Source organism: Esox lucius, chromosome 24 (assembly GCF_011004845.1).
Source record: "Esox lucius isolate fEsoLuc1 chromosome 24, fEsoLuc1.pri, whole genome shotgun sequence".
Lineage (NCBI taxonomy): Eukaryota > Metazoa > Chordata > Actinopteri > Esociformes > Esocidae > Esox > Esox lucius.
In genome coordinates, this window is record NC_047592.1 from 24789397 (window position 1) to 24817151 (window position 27755).

Consider the following 27755-nt stretch of genomic DNA (forward strand, 5'->3'; position numbering starts at 1 on the left):
TATATATTTTTTAAACATGTTAAAGTGTATAGTTTTATGAACCAGCCCTACACGCAACCATTCCTTTCTTTATCTATCCCTCCATATATCCCTCCCAAATTCCTCTCTTCCTCCATGTACTCAAGTCTTCTTTCTTCTCTTCCACAACCTAGCATTTATGTTAACTGCTTTTCTCTTCTCTCCACAGGGTTCTCTGTCAGTGAAGGGGGAGCGAGGGCCTCCAGGTGAGCCTGGTCTGCAGGGTCTCCCTGGTGATAGGGGTGTCCCCGGTGCCCCAGGATTCGGCCCGCAGGGTCCCCCTGGAGAGAAGGGTGTCCAGGGTGTCTCAGGCAGAAGTGGAGTACCTGGACCACCAGGTATGATTATCATTTAAAGTTCACCATGTAACAGAAAGGTCTGGAAAAGTGAGATGTGTCAGGGCGGTCCAAAATGGTCTAAGCCTCCAGTACACATGTACTACTGCAGCATGTGTTCAAATGCAGTCCACTCCTCTGTTAGCAAAAACCGCTGCTATCTTTAAACCTTCATTAAATGACTTAATATTGGGAGTTCATGCCCCCCACCCCCACCTTCTATTGTCCAATTTCAATGTCTTAGGAGACAGGAGTGGCGCTTGGTGTGGTCTTATGCTGCTGTAGCCCATCTGCTTCAAGGTTCGATGTGTTGTGCATTCAGAGATGCTCTTCTGCATTCCTTGGTTGTAACTAGTAGTTATTTCTGTTACTGTTGCCTTTCAATCAGCTCAAACCAGCCTAGCCATTCTCCTATGATCTCTGCCATCAACAAGGCATTTTCACCCAGGGAACTGCCACTCAAAGGACATTTTCTATTTTGCAGACCATTCTCTGTAAACCCTACAGATGGTTGTGTGGGAAGAACCCAGTAGATCAGCACTTTCTGAAACACTAAAATCAGCCTGCCTGGCAACAACAACCATGCCACGTTCAAATTCACTTAAATCATCTTCCCCATTCTGATGCTTGGATTGAACTTCATCAGATTTTCTTGATCATGTCTACATACCTAAATGCATTGAGTTGCTGCCATGTGATTGGCTGATTAGATATTTGCGTTAACGAGCAGTTGAAAAGGTGTACATAATGAAGTGGCAGGTAAGTGTATACCTGATTAGTATGGTCTAGTACAATACCAGCAAACTAGCATTTACTAAAATAACTACTATAGCAAATAACCAATACGTTAATTTAGTCACAAATGAACACTAACCCTATGTAGCTCATTTATTGGTTTGATTAATTTATTGGTTTGATTCCCACAGAAAGATAGCACCACAATGTATGTAGTTGTATGCAATCTCTACCTTAAGTTTATCTATATAAGAACCTCTGTTAAATGACAATAATGTCAAATCTAGGACATAGTTAGAGGACGATGAAACATTAGACAGTAAACACACAGTAGACTTAATGCATCTTCATATCAACACTGCAAGAGTCCCTGCTTTTTAACCAAAATGGGCAGGAACTCAGCTCCAACCTCAATTACCAGTTCATTACTTGGGCAACACAATGACATAGGCATGAAGTCCTCATACATATCAATGCAACACCATGTTGGACATAGACAACAGGTCCAACTGATGTCATTAATAAGAACAGCAAACCATAAAGCACATTTAAGGATGCAGCCAAAAATAGGAAATCAAAATATAAATCAAAAAATTAGCCTTTAATACACACAATCAATTCAGTATTTTTTTACTCAACCTGAAAGTGAATTTGGTTGAAATTGGAGCATAATTATGAGCATATTCTGAACCTGTTGTATTTTTAATGGTCAGATCACTTTTAAGTAACATTTAACAAAATATATAAAGACTTTCAAGTGTTTTTGAGAGTTCTAAGACATGTTCACACTACCAGATTACTTACATTCATTTTTAGCTAGTGGCTAAAACAAGGTGATGTTTGCAACTGTGGTCTGAGCAAACTGGAGCGTATATTACAGTTTCTCTTAGCCCACAGACAGTGCTTAGCCCACAGACAGGGCTTTGCCCACAGACAGTGCTTAGCCCATAGACAGTGCTTAGCCCACAGACAGTGCTTAACCCACAGACAGTGCTTAGCCCACAGACAGTGCTTAGCCCACAGACAGTGCTTAGCCCATAGACAGTGCTTAGCCCACAGACAGTGCTTAGCCCACAGACAGTGCTTAGCCCACAGACAGTGCTTAAGTTGTACATTGGGAGTTTATAAGTGACCTTGAGTTAATGTCACAAAACATTTTACTGTTATAATTGCGTTGTTAACTGGTTTATAATAGCAATGTTGGGGGTTTGTGGGATATTGCTGATATTCCACGACTTCTATCCAGCGACATAGACAAAGGCATGCTGAGAGCATCTGCCAGTCATATCTTTTCTTTCAATCATGGTTCACCCTTTTCTTAACAGGACCAAAAGGTGAGCCGGGGCAAACGGTCGCAGAAAAGGGTCAGTCAGGACCACGAGGACAAGATGGAGACCCCGGTCTACCTGGAAATCCAGGTAAATATTATTTTGCCTAACATTTTATGCCTATGGCATGAGCCACACATGTTAAGTCTGGTGAGCCACACTGGCTGCAGGATGTTGACTTTGGCTGACCTAGATGACCAGGTGTTTTGAATCTAGTCAATCATTGAACTGATAAAATAGCTGAGTTGATCAGTTAATTGACTAACAAAAAAACATCTTAAAAGGCAACTGAACTAAGATTCTATCTTGTTTACAAGGTTGCTTATTAAGAAAGGCCCCTGCCATGTCTGAAGACAAACAAAGTTGTCTTGGGGGTGTGGTTTACTGTATTTGTAAAGGGAAGATCTCAAATGTACTGTATATTCCATGCATCTCATTGAGGGGCATCTCCTTTCATATTCCCCTCCAATGGGTATTGAAAAGGAGACAAGCAGTGAGAAGGGGACGTGAGGAGTAGGCAGTTGAGATTTCCTGTGTGTGCGTTCTTACTTGATTACCATCTATGGACACGTTCCCGAACACCATCTGTGACTCAGTTTTGGACAAGACTTTATAACATTGTATGTATACAATTTATTTTCTATCAATCAATCTAATATATTATAAAGCCCTTTTTACATCAGCAATTGTCACAAAGTGCTTTTACAAAACACCCAGCCTGAAACCCCAAGGAGCAAGCAACAACAGTGTTGATATAATAAATTTTGACACTAGAATAAATGTTTGAGTCAGTGATGCCACAGACTTCTTAATTAAGCAAGTATGTTGGTTTTCAGGTTGCTTTTTAAGGTCTAATTCCATTGTTACTGATATTGCACTTGAAAACATTCTTTATTCAGCTACTGTCTCAGACCACTCAAGGAACTTTTCCAAATGTCTCCTTTAAAAGTGTTACACATGATTGAAATAAAATCCTAGATAACTGTATTAAAAGATCTATAGGGAACTATAGGATATATGAGCTGAATTATATTAATATCAATTAAAACATTAATTTAATTATATTTTGACAATAGGCTACTGTTTGTATTACAAAAAATACAAACAGTCTTATAGTCTTATTTCAGTATGCGTAACAAGTGCCCATTTTGATTCACTATTTGGAAACCACAATATTGTTTTTTTTAAAATATTTTTGGCCATTATAGCTCTGTTTACAAAGGAAGCCCAATACTGATCTTTTTGTTTTTCCAAAAATGCAAAGTGGAAACTGCTGATCTTATAATTTGGCCGATTTGAGGACAAAATTAGAGGGCAAAATTAGAATTTTGCTGCCTGTGTAAACATGTCCTCTATGATGTTAATCATAACAGGATATACACAGTTTATTTGTAACCAGCAGTACAGGATAGATACTGTTAGGCGATGTTTAAGCATGCAAAGACTGAGCATTCCCTTATATGTCTACAGGAAATCCTGGTGCAACAGGACAGCCTGGTCTCAATGGATTGCCAGGTTCCAAGGGGGACCCCGGACTCCCAGGCATAGGACTGCCAGGACCCCCCGGACCTAAAGGTAAACACCTAATACCTGGATAGGTATACATTCAACCTGACCTGTGGGAGTATACTACAAATTCCAGGGGCCAATTTCCAGGAAGCAGGTTAAAATTTGTCTTGAACATGCTTTTTTCCGTTGGACTAAGCTTCAAGGGATGGTGTTACATTTTGACAACAAAGCCCATTTCTTACTCACATGCTACTTCAACTGTTGACCGGGTATGGTATTAACACTAGTAAGCATTTTCTTAAGTGCCTGCAACTGTTTTCTTTATTGTGTATTTTTAACGAATCATCATTGGGCAAAGACTGGAGACTTAAAAGTCTAAGCACAACTGAACTGTACTGAACAAAGTAATGGAATGGACACCGTTAAGACTGGAAATAGCTTTGTAAAAATAATCTTCACAAACTTCCATTTAAAGTTTGTTTTTATGTTTGCCAACTGACAAAGAAATGACCAGTCTATCATTTTAATGGTAGGTTTATTTGAACAGTGAGAGACAGAATAACAACAAAGAAATCCAACAAAACACAGGTGAAAAATGTTATAAATTGATTTGCATTTTAATAAGTGAAATAAGTATTCAATCCCCTCTCAATCAGAAAGATTTCTGGCACCCAGGTGTCTTATATACAGGAAACAAGCTGAGATTAGGAGCACACTCTTAAAGGGAGTGCTACTAATCTCAGTTTGTTACCTGTATAAAAGACACCACCTGTCCACAGAAGCAATCAATCAATCAGATTCCAGAACTGTCAATCTCCCTTGTTCTGGGGCTCCATGCAAGATCTCACCTTTTGGAGTTGCAATGATCATGAGAACGGTGAGGAATCAGCCCAGAACTACACTGGAGGATCTTGTCAATGATCTCAAGGCAGCTGGGACCATAGTCACCAAGAAAACAATTGGTATCACACTACAAATCCCTGCTCAAGGACTGAAATCCCTGCTCAAGAAAGCACATGTACAGGCCCGTCTGAAGTTTGCCAATGAACATCTGAATGATTGAGCTCTTTGGCATCAACTCAACTCTGCCTATGACCCCAAGAACACCATCCCCATCGTAAGACATGGAGGTGGAAACATTATGATTTGGGGGTGTTTTTCTGCCAAGGGGACAGGACCACTTCAGTCTCCAGACCTTTATCCCATAGGAAATCTGTGGAGGGAGCTGAAGGTTCGAGTTGCCAAACATCAGCCTTGAAACCTTAATGACTTGGATAAGATCTGCAAAGAGGAGTGGGACAAAATCCCTCCAGAGATGTGTGCAAACCTGGTGGCCAACTATCAATCAATCAATCAAAATTTATTTATAAAGCGCTTTTTACAACAGCAGTTGTCACAAAGTGCTTTACAGAGACACCCGGCCTTAAACCCCAAGGAGCAAACAACAGTAGTGTTGAATTTCCGTGGCTAGGAAAAACTACAAGAAACATCTGAAGGGTTGAATACTTACTTCACTCATTAAAATGCAAATCAATTTGTAAAATTTTTGACATGCGTTTTTCTGTATTTTTTGTTGTTGTTCTGTCTCTCACTGTTCAAATAAACCTGCCATTAAAATTATAGACTGATCATTTCTTTGTCAGTTGGCACACGTAAAAAAATCAGCAGGGGATCAAATACTTTTTTCCTTCACTGTATGGCAGTGACAGAACATTCCTCTTCACATACTGTAGATAATCCTGAGTTCAATCAGGGGCTTTTGGATGAAGGAGAGCAATACAACCCTCTGAAACTGCTCTTGCATGATCTTGCACTCCCTGAGGGAGACAAGTTGCATGAATAAAAAAAAAATTGGACGGCACTCTCCTTTACAGATGGACATGGCGATTTTCTTTTTTTAAGGCAAATAAGTGGAATATTCTGTAATGGTTGTGTCAATCACCTGATCTCAACCCAATTGAGCATGCATTTCACTTGCTGAAGACAAAACTTAAGGAAGAAAGACACACGAACAAACAACAACTGAAGACAACTGCAGTAGAGGATGGCAAAGCATCACGCCCATGCATTCCAGACTTCAAGCAGTCATTGCCTGCAAATTCTCAACAAAGTATTAAAAATGAACATTTTAATAAAAATGTCATAAAACTGTATTTATCCAATTACATTTGAGCCCCTAAAATAAGGGGACAATGTATGAAAATGGTTGCAATTCCAAAATGTTTCATGTGGTCGGGTGGAGAAAAACATGAATGTTTGATTAGGAAGTGAGTTATGTGGACAGATAGCATCCAGTTGTCCTCATAGATTAGTAAACTACAGTCAACAAAATTCACCTGTCATCTTGCTTGCCCGCACTTGTAGGATTCCCTGGTACACCTGGTGTACCAGGTATTCCCGGAGGTCCAGGACGACCAGGAGTGGACGGTCTCCCAGGTCAGCCTGGTTTACCTGGACCCAAAGTACGTACCACAGTCACACTAATTCAGCTGCACTTTAAAACTGTGTTGCAAACAGACTAACATATCTAATTTATAGTACATGTAAAGCAACAGTAATCGGAACTGGATGATACTAGTTCAAACTAATGTAGACCTAGGAAACTGACAGACGTGTCTTTCTTTCTCTGTATTTGTTTATTCATTTCTATTTTTCTTTGTGTGTGTGATAGGGAGAACCAGGGTTTGGGTTGCCAGGTCCTCAGGGCCCTCCCGGAATACCCGGAAATAAAGGAATATCTGGACCCAAAGGAGACCCTGGTTTTCCTGGCAACCCCGGCCCGCCTGGTCGATCCGGCTTTGATGGCACACCAGGACCCAAAGGTATGGTTTGTGATGATATAGTCAGTGCAGTTCTGTTAGGAACACCAATGTTGTGGGTTTGATTCCAACATCAGTCCACTTCTGTTTTAAAGGGGTTGGGCATCTTATTGTCAAGTTATAGAACAGCATTAAACCAGACACAGAGTACATGTAGGTCTAGGTTTAGTAGTTGATCATCTTTAATAAATGTTTTACTTAATTTTGATGTATTATTCTGTTAGCTAATATATAGCTAGTTGGGATTTGTTTGTAAACTAATATTTTAGTAACAGGTCCCCTTAGTTCAGATAGGGTATTCTGTTGTTAGTAACTAACTAATTGATATACAGTGGATATAAAAAGTCTACACACCCCTCTTAAAATGCCAGGTTTTTGTGATGTAAAAGAATGAGACAAAGATTAATCATGTCAAAACTTTTTCCACTTTTAATGTGATCTATAATGAGCACAATTTAATTGAAAAACAAAATCAAATCTTCGAGGGAGAAAAATGAAAAATAAAAACCTTACAACCTTCCAGTCTCAAAATTATTCAACCCCTTCATGGCAAGCATCTTTAGTACTTAGTGGAGCACCCTTTTGCTGTTATGACCTGCTGCAAATGTGATGCATAGCCAGACACCAGCTTCTAGCAGCGTTTCTGAGGAATCTTAGCCCATTTCTCATGAGCAATGGACTCCATTTCAGTAATATTCTTGTGTTTGCGTGCTGCAAGCACCTTCTTCAAATCCCATCAGAAATTTTCTATGGGGTTCAGGTGACTCTGTGAAGGCCAAGGCAGAATCTTCCAGGACGTCTTCTACAACCAAGCCTTGGTGGAATTTGAGGCACGCTTGGGATCATTGTCCTGTTGGAAGGTCCAATGATGCCCAAACTTCAGCTTTCTCACAGACGGCCTGATATTTTCTCCTAGGATTTACTTCAATGAATCCATCTTGCCTTCCACACGCTGCAGGTTTCCAGTGCCAGAGGCTGCAAAGCATCACCAAGCCACCACCATGCTTAACTGTGGGCAGAGTGTTCTTTTCAATGTATGCCTCATTTTTCTTCCACCAGATTTACCACTGATCCATCATGCCGTGATCCAAGTTCCAGTTTTGTTTCATCGCTGCACAGAACAGAATCCCAACATTTCTGTGGCTTATTTATATGATTTTGAGGACATTGGAGCTTTTCTTGTTTTGCATATACCAATCAGCCATAACATTATGACCACTGACAGGTGAAGTGAATAACACTGATACACCGATCAGCCATAACATTATGAGCACTGACAGGTGAAGTGAATAACATTGATAATCTCGTTGTCATGGCACCTGTCAGTGGGTGGGATATATTAGGCAGCAAATGGGCCGACTGATTCAAGCTGATAGAAGAGCAACTTTGACTGAAATAACCACTCGTTACCACCGAGGTATGCAGCAAAGCATTTGTGAAGCCACAACACGCACAACCTTGAGACGGATGGGCTACAACAGCAGAAGACCCCACCAGGTACCACTCATCTCCACTACAAATAGGAAAAAGAGGCCACAATTTGCACAAGCTCACCAAAATTGGACAGTTGAAGACTGGAAGAATGTTGCCTGGTCTGATGAGTCTCGATTTCTGTTGAGACATTCAGATGGTACAGTCAGAATTTGGCGTAAACAGAATGAGAACATGGATCCATCATGCCTTGTTACCACTGTGCAGGCTGGTGGTGGTGGTGTAATGGTGTGGGGGATGTTTTCTTGGCACACTTTAGGCCCCTTAGTGCCAATTGGGCATTGTTTAAATGCCATGGCCTACCTGAGCATTGTTTCTGACCATGTCCATCCCTTTATGACCACCATGTACCCATCCTCTGATGGCTACTTCCAGCAGGATAATGCACCATGTCACAAAGCTTGAATCATTTCAAAATGGTTTCTTGAACATGACAATGAGTTCACTGTACTGAAATGGCCCCCACAGTCACCAGATCTCAACCCAGTAGAGCATCTTTGGGATGTGGTGGAATGGGAACTTTGTGCCCTGGATGTGCATCCCACAAATCTCCATCAACTGCAAGATGCTATCCTATAAAAATGGGCCAACATTTCTAAAGAATGCTTTCAGCACCTTGTTGAATCAATGCCACGTAGAATTAAGGCAGTTCTGAAGGCGAAAGGGGGTCAAACACAGTATTAGTATGGCTTTTGTAATAATCCTTTAGGTGAGTGTATGTTGCGTATGTATGCGTTTTTAGTTTAATTTGGGGGAACCACTTGAAGCATTCATTGTTATGAACAGTTTCAGTTGCTTATATTTGATTTGTTCATTGCAAACAGCTGACAGTCTGTACATTTTGACAATAAACCTGATTTGCAGTGGGGGTTGAATCATTTTGATTACCACTAACTTGTTGATATGTTAACTTCCTATTATAAAATATTCCCCTTAGTTCAAATAAAAAGTACTCTGTTGCCTAGTGAGTGTTGCTAGCTAGTTAGTTAGTTGGTATTGCTATGTTATCTACCTTTTAATTAACTTTCCCCCTAGTTTAGATGAAGTGTTTTCTTGGCACGTTGCTATCTAGTTAGTTTATATTCCTATGTTAACTTCCTCTTAAGAATTCTTCCCCTTAATTCAGATATATTGATATCTGTTGGCTAGCTAGCAAGTTGGTTGATATTGCTGTTAACGGATGTGTGTTCTGAACCTGTCTGCCTGCCTCAGGTGACCCTGGACTTCCAGGTCCACCCGGGGCCCGCGGCCCTCCCGGACCACCTTCATTTGGCCCTCCGGGCAACCCCGGCCCGCCTGGACCTCCTGGGCCTATGGGTTCTCCAGGTAATAATTTCATCAACAAACAGAACATGGTTGACTGTTTGCAGACCAATCGATTAGAGAGTGAATCAGATTTAGATTAATACATGAAAGTACTGTATGTTTAATTTCTGTGAACTATGTCTGTTGAGATGACTGAACGTCTATATCTAGAATAACTAAATCACTCAGTTGTATGTGCATGGTCACCCTACACACTCATAAAGATGTGGTTCAGGCTATGGTGGTCACACTGCAAGGCTTTTGGAAAGAGTTTGTGAATGTTGTACTTGTAAAGGGTTAGTCCATGAAATAAGCATGTACAATGTTCTACGGGTAATCAGGGTGACATGGGTTGTCAGTTGTTGACACGACCACAACCGTCCTCCGATCTTGAGGGTTAACTTTTTCCCGTCCTCTCGTCTATCGTTATGTCCTTTCACTGTTTCACAAAAGCCCACCTCTGAAAGCTGTTAGCAGATTTCACTTCACCATTCACTTCACATTCTTCTCTCCTGCCTGCTCACGAAAAAACTAACCAAGCCCAGTGTCATCCAGGGCATTCACAGTTCACAAGCCTTTTTCTTCATATATGTCATGTTAATTTGGAGCGTTATAACCGCTAAACCCCACTTCACCACCTCTTTTTCTTATTATTCGATGCTCTACATCCGCTCCGTTTTGAAATACGCCCTCCTTACCTGCCGCCCGCTACACTTTGACCTCAAGGCAAGAAAGGTATTGTACCACAGCCTGTCTGGACTGTAGGGTTATTTACCTATTCTGGAATAACATATTGGACCTTAAGAATATTCACTCGACATTCCACAAAAAAAAGCTTTAATTTCCCAATTGAGCTGTGCCTTGAAACATAGTCGTTGGCATTTGTCATTGGTGAGAGGTAGCTGCATACCAGGAAGTGAATATCTGTTCAGTGATAATCTGTCCTGACTATTTTTATTAAATCTTGGTATTCCAGGGTATGCAGGCACCCCCGGATTGAAAGGAGATCCCGGTCCTCCTGGCCAGGGCATTCCAGGGTTGCCTGGTGAAAGAGGAAATCCCGGTTTCCCCGGCGGCCCTGGTGGACCTGGACCTCAGGGTAACCCTGGCAATCCCGGTCGCGACGGACTTCCTGGCCTTCCTGGTAAGTTGACAGTGATGGACCTGGTCATCAGCCCTGTTTGACCTGTATGTATATATAATTATTTTTTTTTAGATCCCTCTTCAGTTAGAATTGTATTCATTTGATGAATGAGATTACATTTGGGCTGCCTGTGTAAACACAGCCATAGTCCTAGACAATTCTCAATTGTTGTATCTTATAAACTGGTTACTGAGTGTATAGGCTGTGGTCAAATGTAGTGCATTATATATGGAATAGGATGCCACTGGGGACATTCACTTCTTTCTTCATGCTCTCTCTCTCTGTGTATCAACAGGGTCTAAAGGAGACATGGGAGTGATGGGAGCTCCTGGACCCCTAGGAACTCCTGGAGTTCCTGGAGTGCCTGGCTTCCCTGGACCTAAAGGTGCTCATACTATGCTTGTACAGATGATAGGTCTCTCAGTACATAAAACAAGCCCAAAACACTGGCTCAGTTATAAAGAACCTGCACACAAACCTAGTAGGAATGTACATATATAGGCACCAAATGCTTCTTGGACTAAAGGCTCTCTGAATGTGTGTCACCATCCTCCAGGTGAAGACGGTTTCCCAGGGCGACCTGGTGGGCCTGGTGGTTCAGGTTCAAAGGGAGACAGAGGAGATCCCGGTCTTCCTGGACCCCCAGGACCAAGCTACCCCGCAGAACAACTGAAAGGAAATAAAGGAGAGCCCGGAGCACCAGGTAGGTCTGTCGGCCTGTTTCTGTCTGCCTGTCAGTCCCAAGGTCCCAGAAGACAAGAAACAATTGATTGGCTTGTAAATCCAATTTCCACTCATACTCAGTGAACAGTTTACACTTCGCAACAACCATTATACATTTCTAATAGTTCTAGAGTGTAATAATGCAGTTTTGTCATATGGTAGAGCATGGCACTTATAATGGCATGATTTTGGGTTTGATTGAAGCTAGAATGAAAAAAGTATATTAGCAAGCTTTAAGTCGTTCTGAAGTAGTGTCTGCTAACTGACGTCTGCGAACTGTTCTGACTGTTGCCTGGGTTCTCTGTTTAGGTTTGGGTGGTCTCCCGGGTCAGAAGGGTATTCCGGGTCTGCCTGGAGACCCGGGCCAACCAGGAGAGGACGGAAGACCTGGGATACCTGGACCACAAGGTACAGTGTACTAAAAATTTATCCTAAACTACGCTCATCCTCTCAAAATGTCACCTACTGAACACCATTATACGCAGTCTCCCAGAAAGTCCTCCACTAAACCACAATACATATACATGTACACCGATCAGCCATAACATTATGACCACTGACAGGTGAAGTGAATAACACTGATACACCGATCAGCCATAACATTATGACCACTGACAGGTGAAGTGAATAACACTGATACACCGATCAGCCATAACATTATGACCACTGACTGGTGAAGTGAATAACACTGATACACCGATCAGCCATAACATTATGACCACAGACTGGTGAAGTGAATAACACTCATACAACGATCAGCCATAACATTATGACCACTGACAGGTGAAGTGAATAACACTCATACACTGATCAGCCATAACATTATGACCACTGACAGGTGAAGTGAATAACACTCATACAACGATCAGCCATAACATTATGACCACTGACAGGTGACGTGAATAACACTGATACACCCATCAGCCATAACATTATGACCACTGACAGGTGACGTGAATAACACTGATACACCGATCAGCCATAACATTACGACCACTGACAGGTGAAGTGAATAACACTGATAATCTCGTTGTCATGGCACATGTCAGTGGGTGGGATATATTAGGCAGCAAGTGAACATTCTGTCCTCAAAATGTATGTGTTAGAAGCAGGAAAAATTGGCAATCGTAAGGATCTGAGCGACTTTCACAAGGGCCAAATTGTGATGGCTAGACGACTGGGTCTAAAAATCTGCAGCCCTTGTGGGGTGTTCATGGTCTGCAGTGGTCAGTACCGTTCAAAAGTGGTCCAAGGAAGGAAAAGCAATAGGGTCATGGACTCATTGATGCATGTAGGGAGCGAAGGCTGGCCCGTGTGGTCCGATACAACAGACGAGCTATTGAAGCTCAAATTGCTAAAAACGTTGATGGTGGTACTGATAGAAAGGTGTCAGAACACACAGTGCATCGCAGTTTATGTATGGGGCTGCGTAGCTGCAGACCAGTCAGGGTGCCCATGGTGACCCATGTCCGCTGCTAAATGCATCTACAATGGACATGTGTGCATCAGAACTGGACAAAGGAGCAATGGAAGAAGGTGGCCTAGTCTGATGAATCATACTTCCTTTTATATCACATGGATGGCCGGGTGCGTGTGCGTCGCTTACCTGGAGAACAGATGGCACCAGGATGCACTATGGGAAGGAGGCAAGTGTGATGCATTGGGCAATGTTCTGCTGGGAAACCTTGAGTCCTGCCATTCAAGTGGATGTTACTTTGACACGTACCACCTACCTAAGCAGAAAGGAAGAATGCTTCAGGAATGGTTTGAGGAAAACAACGAGTTCAAGGTGTTGACTTGGCCTCCAAATTCCCCAGATCTCAATCCAATCCAGCATCTGTGGGATCTGCTGGATTAACAGGTCCGATCCATGGAGGCCCCACCTCGCAACTTACAGGACTTAAAAGATATGCTGCTTATGTCTTGGTGCCAGATACCACAGCACACCTCCAGAGGTCTAGTGGAATCCATACCTCGACGGGTCAGGGCTGTTTTGGTGGCAAAAGGGGGACATACACAATATTAGACAGGTGGTCATAATGTTATGGTTGATCAGTATATATCGATCAATCATGTTTATTTTTCTTTACATCACCAGTTATTAAAAAGTGCTTATACAGATACCCAGCCTAAAACAGCAAGCAATAAGATGTTGAAGCACAGTGACTAGGAAAAACTCCAGATAGGCAGGAACCTAGGAAGAAACCTAGAGAGGAGCTTTTAAGAGTAAATGAATGTTTCAGACCAGGGTTAATCAAGATATTCATACATTCAGATTAACAGCATTTGAAAACATACCTAACCCACAAGAGTACTTATGTCAGTTGGATTTCATATTTAAGCATTTAAAATAATAAAGGTTTATAGTGGATGCAAAAGGTCAGATCCGCTAAATCAGGAGTATTAAAATCTTGCCCGTTAAGCCAGTTGCACTTTTCATTGCAATCCCCTAATCAAGGGACTTTAAACCTGGGGCACCAGATCAGTGCAGTTAATGATGAGGTAGAACAGAAAACCAGCAGGCTCTGGCTCTCGTAGGGTCAGATTTGAAAACCCTTGCTCTAAACCTTGATTATGTCATTGATGCGTTGTGCCTAGGTCCCTGTGTAATAATATCTAGATTCTTTACCGCTTTTAATGTAATATTACATAGAGTCGTTTTTATGTTAACTGTAATATTACACTGGTCAAAAACAATTAAGGGAACACATTGTCACAGTATAACACCAAGTCAATTCAACTTCAGGGATATCAATCTGTCCAGTTAGGAAGCATAAGCAATTGTGAATCCGTGTCACCTGTTTTGGTGAAAATGAAAGTGACAACAAGTGCACTGGAGAGGGAACAGTAAGTTAACCCCCAAAAAGGGAATGGTTTTGCAGGTGGTGGCCACAGGCAATACAAGGAGATGGGCCGTTACATAAGGAGAGCTGGACAGGGCCATAGAAGGGCATCAACCTTGCAGCAGGACTGCTATCTGCTATTTTGTGTGAGGAGGAACAGAAGGAGCACTGCCAAAGCCCTACAAAATTACCTCCAGCAGGCTACTGGTGTGCATGTTTCTGACCCAAATGTCAGTAACAGACTCCATGTGGGTGTTATCAGGGCCCAACGTCATCTAGTGGGACCTGTGCTCATAGGCCAGCACCATGCAGCTCGATTGGCATTCACCAGAGAACACCAGAATTGTCAGGTCCGCCATTGGTGTCCCGTTCTTTTCACAGATGAGAGCAGGTCATTGATGGTCTGGGAAAGCATATTCTTGGAGGGTTGCACAGACCTTCATATGCTAGCGAACGGTACCCTGACTGCTGTTAGGTACTGAGATGAAGTCCTCAGACCCATCGTCAGACCTTATGCTGGTGTATTGTGCCCTGGGTTCCTCCTGGTGCAGGACAATGCCGGCCTCATGTGAGCAGAGTGTGTAGGCAGTTCCTGGATGATGAAGGCATTGATTCCATTCAATGGCCCTCATGTTCCCCAGATCTTAATCCAATTGAGAACCTCTGGGACATTATGTATCGGTGCATCTGACGCCGCCAAGTAGTGCCACAGACTGTCCAGGAGCTCACTGATGCCCTGATCCAGGTCTGGGAGGAGATCCCCCAGGACACCATCCGCCGTCTCATCAGGAGCACGCCCAGGCGTTGTCTGGAGTGAATACAGGCACATGGGGGCTGTACACACTACTGAGTCACATTATGAGTTGACATGATAAAATTCACTCAAGTTGGAACAGCCTCTGATTTTAATTGTTTCCTTTGATTTTCTTCTCAATGAATTACACAATGTACAGAAACGATTTTGTTCTATAATATATTTTCTTCATCGAGACCCGATGTGTGATTTAAGTGCCCCCTTAATTTTTTTAAGCAGTGAATATGGACTTACTACTTTAAATGTAGTTTGTATAGTTATTTACCTCTTAGAACTTCATATTTTCAGGTCCCAAAGGAGACCCCGGTTTCCCCGGAAGTCCTGGTGTACCAGGACCCCCTGGATCTAAAGGCAACATGGGAGAAATGGGTTTCCCAGGTTGGTGTCAGACTCCCTAAAGCCTTACATCTCCACTACCAATGCTGTGTTTTATTGTACTCTTAATTTTCAGTTCGTGCAATTAGTCTTATTTAGGGGACTCCTATAAACCCTTAAAATTGGTTCCTATCCACCGTTTCTGAACACATTCTTAGTATTAAAATTAACCCTGAGCATCATGTCTTGATATGCTTAGATCATTTTACTTCAGTTATAGAAAGGGTTCTGTAACAGTTTGCTGTTGAAAGGGGAGCATACAAATACAGGACAGTCCACTGACTGATTGATTAATCTGTATTCGGCCAAATACCCTAATCCTATTTATGATGTTGTCACAGGACCCTCTGGAGCTAAAGGAACACCAGGTCTTCCTGGTCGGTCGGGCACCCCGGGCAACCCAGGAGTACCGGGGCCCCCTGGAGCAAAAGGAGACCCTGGTACCCCCGGCTTTGGTATCCCAGGACCTCCAGGGCCCAAGGTAAATAACACTCTAGAAACATTCACAAATGCCTGAATGAGATTTTGTTTGAATATAAATATTTATATTTCAAGGTGAGAAGATCATAGTAAACATTCTGGCCATTACACATGAGATTTGTAATATACAGAAAAGTGCAATCGCAATGAAGTAATTGTTTTTTATTTGTTCCAATTTGAAAATGTAAATCTAGCACTGTCCATTGTGGTCTATGGAATAATAAGAAAAAATATTGATCATGATCTTCAACTCTGCTCCTCTATGTCTCTGCTTTTCTATTTCGTTCTTATGATTTTTCTTCTATCACATTCAGGGTGATCCTGGTCAGCAAGGTTTTCCCGGAGAAAGCGGAACAAGAGGACTGCCTGGATCACCAGGTCTTCCAGGCTTTCCTGGAGCTCCAGGATCCAAGGGTGAATCAGGCCTCCCAGGATTCCAAGGTGACTAACAGTTGCAGTGCCACCATCTAACAATGAAGTTTGGTAATGGCCAATGTCCTCACTGTATAATGTTATGATGATACAGTGCCATTCTCACAATACACAATATGTATTTTAACTGGATACTGTGATCTTGAGATATTATATTCCAAACATATCACACAGTACCTAGAATGTAAAAATAGATTGTTGATCATGGAACTTAAAGTGCTGAAAACATGTTTACTCACTAAAACGAATATGGATAATAAGCTATAGAATTAAGAATAGTATCTTCTTGGAGCACATACAGCTAACACTGACTAGCAATAGTTAATGTTACTAAGCTAACACAAAGTGAAATATTAATATACTGTAGTATGGTAAAACAATATATAGTCAAAGCTATTGTAACTGGGTAGGACATAGGGAACAGACACCGGACAAGAGTTTAGGGCCCTGGAGAGCGTTGGGTGTGTTCTGCATCATCCATGTCCTGGTGGTCTTCCTCCACGTCCAACATGCAGCCATGCCTGGTGCATTGGCTTTGTCCCAAGCTACTCTTTGGGAGCTCTTAAATATCTCCTTTGTCGAGATCCCAATTGGAGGCAGCTGTGCAGCAGCGGGGCTGGCATTGCTGGCTAGCATCGGAATATTCCGCAAGCTGACAGATTTCTTTGGAGCCATTGGTGATTAGTCACGTTTTTGTAGCGTTGGTCACAAGTTTCTAGGACGACATGGAGCCTTTGTAAAACAAAACCTCACACAACCTCAAACGCCCTTTAATACACATTCTGATATACTTGGGTGTGTCAGGTAGCATGATCCTTCTAGTCAAGTTATAGCCAATAACTATAATTATAAACTTTGATTATAATTGAAATATGTCCTCGAAGTGCATCATACAGAATTCTAACCACACAAAGGTTCCTCCCAGGTGAAATTCCCATTTAAATGAAAATGTTTAGAAGAGCATTTATTTCATTGAAATTGTAACTAATTACTGAGCATTTTTATTAGAAATCTGGAAACACTGGCCATTTACTGAAGTCTTTCCGGTAATTCTTCTAGGATCTCCTGGTATTCCCGGACCTAAGGGTCAGGATGGTATCCCTGGTAATCCCGGTCCCAGTGGCCCCCCAGGCCGACCGGGAGAGAATGGCCGCCCAGGACAATCTGGATTGCCAGGCGACAAAGGGCAGGCAGGACGCGATGGAATCCCAGGACCAGCAGGAGTCAAAGGAGACCCAGGTAGATGGTTGTCACTTAAAAGGGTTTGTGGTGTATGGCCAATGTACCACGGCTAAGGATTATATTCAGGAATTTAGCATTTCCTGAAGCCTACAAACTGCTCTTCACCTAGGTATATTGGCAATATTCCACAACATATACTTAAATAACTATTTTAAGACAAAATGTTCCTTCTCCTACAGGTCCTCCTGGTTTTGGTGTTCCTGGCCCTCCTGGTCTCCCAGGGTTACCGGGTGAGAGTCCACCCACCTAACTGTCTGTCGCCACCACCAATAATATGATGTTGGTTATGAGTCAATAAGAGGAATGCTGACCCTGTGGTGTTGCCGTCCATCCATAGGTGCTAAGGGGGATTTCGGTCCCCCTGGTCCTTCCGGTAGCCCAGGCCTCCCTGGTCAGAAAGGGGAAGTGGGTTTCCCTGGAATTCCTGGGTCCCCTGGCAGCATTGGGCCCCCTGGTCCACCAGGTTTAGCCCTCCAGGGTCCCAAAGGTAACCCTGGACCTCCTGGCCCACCTGGAAGAGCAGGTATGTTATGAATCAGCAACTATATCACCTTTTAGCCAACACTGTTGCCTGATTTTAAGGACATTGTTTAAATTTAGAGCCGTCTCATGGATTGAGAATAAACTGATCGAGACCAAGTGTAAGACAGGCAGCAATGGTGGTCATCCCACAACACATATGAATGCTTCATGTTCATTGCATTGATTTGCATGAGTAGGGATCCTTTTTGCCAATCACTGTTGATCATGGAGCACAAACTGTCACTGAAACCACCATCTCCGTTCTGTTCATCCTGAGCACTGAAACAAACCAGTCGATCGTGTCACCACTGCATGGCAACCAAACATCCCCCACCCTCCACTGCCCCCAGTTACGAAATGTTTGGGGTGCGCCACACATTGTTGTCCACGTCGTCCATCCATTCATCGTTCCATCTGTCCGTGTTCAACCATCCCCTCATCCCTGTGTCTCCTCACTATCAGCCCCCCCCCGCCCCCTTCTTGGTTGCAGGGTAATATGGTTCCGGATTTGTCCATCTCTCCACAGGGTTGACATGTGTGTCCTGTCAATGTGTGTGTCCTGTTAATGTGTGTGTCCTGTACATTGCTTGGTTCTTCATATCCTTACTGTGTGACATTTGTCTGAAGCAGACAAGCCAGAGTTCAACCTGCTATTGTTCTAAGTATGCATTGTAGAATGGGGTTTTAAAAGCATTCAGTGCCTTGCAAGTGTTCGTACCCCTCTCATAATTCTCTCATATTACTGAATAACAAATAGTACATTGACATTTTGTTCTGTTTGATATTTTATTTTAAAACACATTTATTGTAAAGTGACATTAGTGTTGGGAAATATTGCTAAAAACATGAAACTGAAATATGTTTATTACAGATGAAATAAATTGCGGTTACGAGGAAATTATTACCTGAAAATTAGGACCAAAGAACATTCTATAGAAGTTAGAGAAAAAGTAATAACAATACATAAAAGGAAAATGGTACAAAATAGGTGTTCCTAAATTTAGGAGTTTTTCTCAAAGCATTTTAGCACTAAAACCAGCTCCTAAATCTGGGAAAAGTTAAGAGTAGTCAAGAGGACACCTAAGTCGCTTAGACCAAATCACAAATAATCCTAAAGGCTGCTGCCATCAACCCGCCTTGTAATCTGGTCAACATTTTAGAAACACTTATTTATACTAAGCTTTTAAAAAGGTATCGGCTTAATCACAAGGGTATTATGATCATAGTAGAGCTAATCAGGGATTCTGTCACTTCACCAACAAACAGAAACAACCCAAACAATAACGCCAGACATCAAGGTTGTGACAACTCTACGCTACTTGGCCACAAGGTGAAGGCAGCTTTGCAGCGCAGATGAACTACGTGTATCTCAGTCATCTGGCATTTGAATATTACATCAAACAATAAATGCTCTCACCAGACCCCATATTGTCCGAAAAGCCATACAGTTTCCTCATTCGCCAACTACAGAGAAACAAAGCCTACTTCATGGCCATAGCTCGACCACCCAGTGTAGTTGGTGCTATGGATGGGACACATAAATGCACTCATTATTGTTCATCAAAAGATGAACGTGCATTTCTTTAGCCAGTGGCTGACAATTAGCTGAACATATCTTGACTAGTCAGTATGTCATTCTTGGTTTCATGTTTAATCAGTGACAATTACCCTACATTTGTATTTTTAATATCAATATTATTTCAATATTGCAACACGACACATTGTTCTACATGAATTCATGCTATGATGAATTCACTGACAGAGACCCTTTTCAGCCAATCACTGTGAGTAGGCTCGTTCGTGGAACACAGTATCATCCATAGCAACGGGGTCAACCCCGCCCTTTCTAATAGCTTAAGACCTCTCCACATTCCTTAGTAAAAGTTGGTCTTAGCAGTTTTGTGAAAAGGTTTTAAGAGGAAACTCTTCGATAGGAACTTAGATTCTTTGGGGAAATTGCAGTCAATAAGCATCATCAAAACAACATGAACAACCTGGAGCAAATCTGCCAAGAAAAGTAGGCCAAAATCACTTTGACACTGTGAGCAAAGCTGGTAAATACCCTAAAAGATATAAAGATGTTATTGCAAAAAAAGGTGGCTCTAGCAAATATTACTGTGTGGGAGTTAAAATGAACATGAAACCAATATCACCTTTAAATAATTGATTTAGATTCAGTATTTTTAAGTAAAACATGAAACAGTACACATTGTCAATGTCCATTTTGAATTGATTAATATGACAGAATTGGTCAGGGGTCTGAATACCTTTGACAACGATGAATATCATCAACAAAACTAAAAATTTCTTACATGACATCGGCATAGTCGGTCAAAGAGAAATCACTGACCACAGCATTAAACCAGTCGACATAGACAGAGAATTTGTCTGTGGCTCGCCTGTGTGTCGCTCACTGTGGTCTGCCTGTCAGTCACCTGTCTGTCCTGCATGAGCCTTGTAAATTCAACTGTCACAACGTAAACCTGTAGCACAGAGCTGGACCAGCTGGGCTCAGTATTGACACTAAGACCACCATTCGACATCATTACATTTCCAAGTTTCATTGGTTTAAAAAGAGGGTCGCTGTTGGCCTATATTACTGCGCCAACTTGCACAAAACACTCGGTCTGCCACCTTGAGTTGTATTCTTAGGGTGCAGTGCCCTCTCTAAGAATCATGTGTAGTATAATATGAACCTGTGTTGAGTCCAGTACTATTTTCCAGCTCTGTGCCAGGATAGGCGTCATCCCGAGTTAAAGGCATGGGGAGTGGGGTGAGGGCAACGGTATGACATGTACTTCCTGTTTCCCGTGGCTTGGCTCCACCACTCTTTGGTGTGGCCCCGCCTTCTCTGATGACAAGCGCGTCCGTGAACAGGTCCCGAAGGTCAGAGTTCCAGTACCCAGGCATTTTGTTTTACTGCATGTTCTCCTGGTCTAGAACCGCTTAATCTCACTGTGACTTCTGTTTTCAAACCCATAACCCCACAGTGATGCCCAATCACCTTGGATTTTACATTTTCAATAAGTCTGTGGCTGTGGATCCGACCTATTTTGGAATCTCAGCTTGTGAAAACCAAGCTCCAGGGCATGTCTAGATTACACTCATTAAATGAGTTGCATGGTGCCAAGTGAACAGGCCACTTCTGTCGCGTCAGAAAACAATGTCTGCAAGTTTAGTTATACAAAACTTTTATCATTGTCATCTCATAGAAACAATCATTGCCCGTAGCCAGAGTAGCCTGAAAAGTGTTCAAAACCAATACATGCACAGAAACATTTGGGTGGGTCGGATCCAGCCACACAGTTAAATGGATTGATTCTTTTCCATTCTTTTACTCCTACTAATAACACTTTTTCTCTGAATGGTAACGCTACAAAGAACCTTTACTATTTGAATGTAACTTTTGCTTGAAATACATTTATACGGCAGAGAATGAATCACTGAGATTTAAAACCGGTCAACAGAATAAACAAGACCTATTTTTTAACATGCACAATTTCTGATGATAATTTGTATGAATGCCTGGTTACTTAATTACACACACATTTCTAACAAAATAAAGTTCAGTGATTTAAATCCTTTTAACTTGAGTGCTTGTGTTCAACAAAAATCTTATTTGAAATAGTGGGTGAATGTGAATCTAGAATTATTTAGTGTAAGACCAAACAAAATTGTTAGCATTTTCCTTAAATGTAATAAATCAACCAAACCTATTTAACTTTTCCTTTTCAAACAATTACAAACTTATTTGCTGTATTGTATATGTTCATAGCCAAAAGCACTTTTGTTTTAGAATGAAATAAATGTATCGAAACATAGACATCTTAGACTTCCAGGCTTGATATTCCTACAGGCTTCTTGTCTTTCTCCATAACTTCAGTATCTTGCTTCAATCCGCATGCAGATACATCCACATTTCATCCACAAGTTGATCTGTCTTTCAGAACTACCTAATAGCCAAAAATGACAAACTATCCCTTTAAACAGTAATTTGGTTAGCCATGTGTCTGACATTAGGCTATATTATATTCATGGTGTCTCAATGCTAACTTTTGCTTCTTGTTTAAACCCTTCACATTCTTCTGCCCCGGCTCTGCTATACCGGCTATTCTGGGATCCCTAGGTCTTCCAGGTTAGCCTCCATGGTTTGATGACAATGATACCCACTGTTGTTCTGTTCCAATAATACTGCCTGTACCTTTTGGTGTTCCGTTAGGGGTGGGGCCAAGGTATAACTGAACCGTTTCTATTTGTTAACTGCTACTTACATTTCAGGTCTGGTAGTGGGCGAAGCAAAAGCATGTAGACTACAGAGAAACTGTACCCAAACAAGAATACACCCCAGAACAAAAACACACTCACTGCGTCATTTAATTATGGTTTCATGCATGTGTGACTTTTTTGCCTTGAAAATGGTTGAAGATGTTGACATATCTACGATGGAATAGCTACATTTTTGAAACATTGTCTTTACTCTACCGCGATATTGGACATAGGTAGTGTAATAGCTTTTGCTGCAGTGTCAGGTAGAGATGTGTTATCCGTGTCCTCTGAACGTTGACCCGTGTGTGAAGGTCCTCCCGGTCCTGAGGGTGTACGTGGGCCTGCCGGCAGTGGCGGAACTAAAGGCGAGAAGGGAATCTCCGGAGCTCCCGGATTGCCTGGTTTCCCCGGAGCGAAGGGAGACACAGGACTTGCTGGATATCCGGTAAGGAATCAGTCAACTTGGTTGTAGGACATTTAATACATTTAGAAATTCCTTTTTCCTGAAATACTGTGGTGACTTACACATGGGACTAAGCCTGTCTGTTAGTTGAGGACTGTGTGTGGTAACCCCTATGTTCTCCACTCTGGCATGTAACCAGGGTACTCCTGGCCTTCCGGGACCCAGTGGGCAAAAGGGAGACAGTGGACTTCCCGGCGTTCCCGGATTCCCAGGTTAGTCTGGGATAGCAGAACGGCACTTCCATTCCAAATTTGCGTTAGGATGTTATCTCATCATGGCAGTATCTGTTGAACGTATACCCCCTACCCTGCTCCTCCCACTTTATTTTCCTCTCACTCCAAGGACAAAAGGGAGATTCTGGATTTCCCGGATCATCAGGTACTCCTGGTGAACCTGGTGACCAGGGACCACCGGGTGAGTCGACACCATTCCAAGCACACATGCATGCACGTACACACTATAATCCATGACTGCCATTTATGGTGTACCAACTTCTAATTCACACATCCCTGTCCCCTTTGACCTCAGGACCCCCTGGTGAATCAATGGTTGCTCCGGCCCCCATAGTTACGAAAGGAGAGCGGGGGCCCCCCGGAATCACAGGTCTACCAGGTGTCCGGGGTCCTCCGGGGCCCGGTGGACAAGATGGACTCCCAGGTCAGTATGATGGGAGGTGAAGTTTACAAAACTAGTTACAGGTAGTTTCATGTACTCAGTTTAAGTTTGAAGGGAAAGTTAATATCAGTTCCCTGTCATTAGATATCACCCATTTTGTAGTATACTATAGCATGTCTCTGAGTCGTCCTCTCTGTTTTAGGTCAGCCCGGCCAGCCTGGACCCCCCGGCCCCGACGGCCCCCCAGGATTCAGCGGAGCCCCCGGCCGCAAGGGAGATTCAGGACCAGCCGGTCAGCCGGGTAAGACGACCATGCTTCAGATCTCCTCAAGTACATATTTTCTATGTTATACAATTCTATACTGGGGCCGCACAATAAAATACATTTCGCATTGAAATCGCGAAGCTGTTTTATGTTTGTTGTTTTGTTAAAACAAATGACAGCGCACATTAAACTATTTTGTGTTCTCCTTTAAAAAGAGGGTCGCTGACAGGTGACTGGAAGCGGCTGCTTCCCGCATACACCAAGAATCCCCTGGGGTGGGCTTAGGGGAAAGGAGTTGTCAGAGATGTGCTTTAATGCTTTACCATAAATTGAGTTGTCAATGTTCTGAATGCTTTGTCGTTAGGTGAGCGTGGGTACCCAGGGCCCCCTGGGTCAGATGGTCCCCAGGGACCTCCGGGTCCTTCCGGGACAGCTTTGGTGGCCCACGGCTTCCTGATTTCCAGACACAGCCAAGCCGACGAGGTCCCAATATGCCCAGAAGGAACCAGCCTGATTTACGATGGTTACTCTCTACTCTACGTACAGGGCAACGAGAGGGCCCACGGGCAGGACCTGGGTAAGAAACACACACATGCCAAACAAAAAGAGGCACACGGGCAGGACCTGGGTAAGAAACACACACATGCCAAACAAAAAGAGGCCCACGGGCAGGACCTGGGTAAGAAACACACACATGCCAAACATAAAGAGGCACACAGGCAGGACCTGGGTAAGAAACACACACATGCCAAACAAAAAGAGGCCCACGGGCAGGACCTGGGTAAGAAACACACACATGCCAAACAAAAAGAGGCACACGGGCAGGACCTGGGTAAGAAACACACACATGCCAAACAAAAAGAGGCACACGGGCAGGACCTGGGTAAGAAACACACACATGCCAAACAAAAAGAGGCACACGGGCAGGACCTGGGTAAGAAACACACACATGCCAAACAAAAAGAGGCACACGGGCAGGACCTGGGTAAGAAACACACACATGCCAAACAAAAAGAGGCCCACGGGCAGGACCTGGGTAAGAAACACACACATGCCAAACAAAAAGAGGCACACGGGCAGGACCTGGGTAAGAAACACACACATGCCAAACCAAAAAGAGGCACACGGGCAGGACCCGGGTAAGAGACACACACATGCCAAACCAAAAAGAGGCGTCTGAATCTAATATCTTTAGAGCGTCTGAATCTAATATCTTGTCCTGCCCCTTTAGCCAAACAGTTAACTATTATTGCTCCACACCAATGCTAAAAATAACATGAAAACCCCAATGGTTCAACACCCCGCTCCTTCTCATCTAGGTACTGCTGGCAGTTGTCTGCGTCGGTTCAGCACCATGCCATTCATGTTCTGCAACATAAACAATGTATGTAACTTCGCCTCCCGCAACGACTACTCCTACTGGTTGTCCACGCCCACGCCCATGCCCATGAACATGGCCCCCATCACCGGAGACGCCATAAAACCTTACATCAGCAGGTGAGGGGGAAAGGGTGGGACAGAGGGGGGTGGGATGGAGGTGTGGAAAGCGTGCATTTATAACCATTCGTGGTGCGTGTATTTTAGGTGCGCGGTGTGTGAGGCCCCTGCCATGGTGATTGCCATACACAGTCAGACTATTCAGATCCCCAACTGCCCACAACAGTGGGAAACTCTGTGGATCGGATACTCCTTCATGATGGTACACACACACACACACACACCTATTTCAAAGTAGTCTTTTTAACTCACACTACACAATTCATCTATATTGCTCTACCTCGCCCTCTTCTCCCTCCGTCTCTCACCAACAGCACACCAGTGCCGGCGCTGAGGGTTCGGGTCAGGCCCTAGCCTCGCCCGGCTCCTGTCTAGAAGAGTTCCGGAGCGCTCCATTCATCGAGTGTCACGGACGGGGCACCTGCAACTACTACGGCAACTCTTACAGTTTCTGGTTGGCCACCGTCGACCAATCCGAAATGTTCAGGTATGACAGAACATCCGTAACTGGCTGATTGGTAATTTGAACATTGATTGACTGGTCATTGGGTTAATTGCTTGATCCATATTAATAAGAAACAACGTGGGAAGCAACAACACTGGAATTGAACTTGACAGCTCATCATATTAGATGTACTCTGTGCCCATTCAGTGATGCTAAACCCTGACCTTTAACCCCTGACTACTTACAGGAAGCCACAGTCAGAAACACTGAAGGCGGGCAACCTGCGGACACGTGTTAGCCGCTGCGTGGTGTGCATGAAGAGGACGTAACAGCGCGGCGCAAACCCGTTGCCGTGGACCACCGGGAACAACCATAACCACCGGCCACGGCGATGATGAGAACGTCTACGTGACGATACTGTGGGTGTTCCAACGCCACAGTGTCTTCTGGAAACGACAACATAACTGGTGCTACTGTGCAACACAGCAACAAAAGAAAAAAAACTTTTAAAAAATGAATCTATTTAGTATTTTCTTCCTTCTTACCTCAAGTATGTCAAACAGAAAAATCCGAAAAAGTGCCATTGCGGACGAGTGACGAAGTGCATTTTGTTTTCATTTTATTTTCTCTCATTTGAAGAGATGTCTTTATAATTTTATTTTTATCAAGTTAGAATTTTGGTACAGTACAGATGGATCAAACATTTTGTTTTTAAACAGATGTGCTCTTTTTCTTCCTTTTTTTCTTTTTTCTTTCTATGGAGTGGAGTTGTTTCCACATTACCAAATCGGCACTTTGACCTCGGAACATCAAAGAGAAGAGACGCACTGATGAGCTTTCTAGGCTTTTATTTTCAAACCAATCTTTCCATCATTCTTTTATTTTGTTTTGTTCTTCTTGGTGGTACTAACACTCTTGTGTTTCTCCCAGCCTGTTAACGCTAGGCCTCTTTCAACTTTTTTGTAAGAAATTCAATGTGTATATTATGTGAAACACCTTTTTAGTGACATAAAACAGGTACTTCGTTATATTATCAATTTCTGGGTTATTTTTGTTTGTTCACTTGGCTTCACTTATTTCATTGATTCTTGCATTCGTTCATTCACAGACACTCTCATTCACTTGCTCACAGATATTGTACAAAGTATGGCATCTATAAATGAAACAGTATTTTATATATATAAATATATATATATTAAAAAAGAAAGAAAAAATATATAAACTTTATTTGGCAGTGGACAGGAGGTTTTTTCATAATTCATAATTTTTCTCTGCAAAAGGTAATCTTTTTTCACATTTCACAAAATGACAGACCTTTGTCGTGACAACAAATCAGTTTCCCTGTCAACCAGGAAAAAAAACTTATTCCATTATGAGGTACTTAATGTGTATGATAATGCCAATTAGTCAAGTTTTTGTAATTGATTTTTACTAGTAATCTATTATTGAATGGTTGAATGGAGGATTAGAAAAATACCCAATTTAATGCCACAATAGGTTGATAATGAAATCCACTCCTGAAAATGTATATTGTTGTAATGATTTCACATCTTTACACTGGTCTAGGTTGTCCCACTATGAACTAGTGTTTGTTAGGTACATAATGTTAAGTACCTAATGTCATGTTCTCTGAGAATAGGATACTATTTTGCTATACTCTTCTACGGTCAAAGAGGAGAGTTGTGGGGGAATGATTTATCCTGTGATGTTATTGTTTTTCCAAGCTACATTTTTTAATTGTACTGTCATCACGCGAAAAATGTTTATTATTTTGTTTTTTTTTGTTTTCGTGTTATGTTATCCAGAAGTTGTTATAAACTTTTAAGACTGAAAATAAATCCAATGTCCATCATTTTGTGTGGAAACGTTTCCCCCCAAGCTTTCCCAAATGCACCCTTTCAGTTCACACTCCAGCGCCCTGTTGCAGCACTTTCACTGTTGTGTTTCTCTGCATTGTCCGCAACATGCATGCAGTTAACACAATAAACTTGAATCATACACAACCAAGCTTCCATGACTAAAACATATGTCACGAATTTGCTAAACCGTGTGATATGTTATGAATTACATTTAACGTACACTACCATTC

At 42.6% G+C, this 27755-nt stretch overlaps 1 protein-coding gene across 2 annotated transcripts in view; it reads left to right on the plus strand.

Moving 5' to 3' along the window:
- The window catches only part of col4a5 (collagen, type IV, alpha 5 (Alport syndrome)), an 89342-nt gene extending 61824 nt beyond the window's left edge, over positions 1-27518 (plus strand). Inside the window, exons 23-50 of one of the 2 annotated variants that reach the window (XM_020044242.3) lie at positions 188-356; positions 2414-2506; positions 3887-3991; positions 6290-6387; positions 6597-6747; positions 9448-9561; positions 10517-10684; positions 10980-11069; positions 11241-11387; positions 11717-11815; positions 15353-15442; positions 15781-15920; positions 16234-16360; positions 17411-17590; positions 17773-17823; positions 17931-18116; positions 20993-21001; positions 22242-22250; positions 22693-22826; positions 22984-23056; positions 23187-23258; positions 23373-23501; positions 23662-23760; positions 24089-24301; positions 25044-25221; positions 25309-25423; positions 25536-25708; positions 25914-27518. In XM_020044242.3, the coding sequence (XP_019899801.2) occupies positions 188-356; positions 2414-2506; positions 3887-3991; positions 6290-6387; positions 6597-6747; positions 9448-9561; positions 10517-10684; positions 10980-11069; positions 11241-11387; positions 11717-11815; positions 15353-15442; positions 15781-15920; positions 16234-16360; positions 17411-17590; positions 17773-17823; positions 17931-18116; positions 20993-21001; positions 22242-22250; positions 22693-22826; positions 22984-23056; positions 23187-23258; positions 23373-23501; positions 23662-23760; positions 24089-24301; positions 25044-25221; positions 25309-25423; positions 25536-25708; positions 25914-25995 (3294 nt within the window). In that variant the 3' untranslated portion in view covers positions 25996-27518. The remainder of the gene's footprint in view (positions 1-187; positions 357-2413; positions 2507-3886; positions 3992-6289; positions 6388-6596; positions 6748-9447; positions 9562-10516; positions 10685-10979; positions 11070-11240; positions 11388-11716; positions 11816-15352; positions 15443-15780; positions 15921-16233; positions 16361-17410; positions 17591-17772; positions 17824-17930; positions 18117-20992; positions 21002-22241; positions 22251-22692; positions 22827-22983; positions 23057-23186; positions 23259-23372; positions 23502-23661; positions 23761-24088; positions 24302-25043; positions 25222-25308; positions 25424-25535; positions 25709-25913) is intronic. The other variant, XM_013132550.4, reaches the window with a different exon arrangement.
- The last annotated feature ends 237 nt before the right edge of the window (positions 27519-27755 follow it).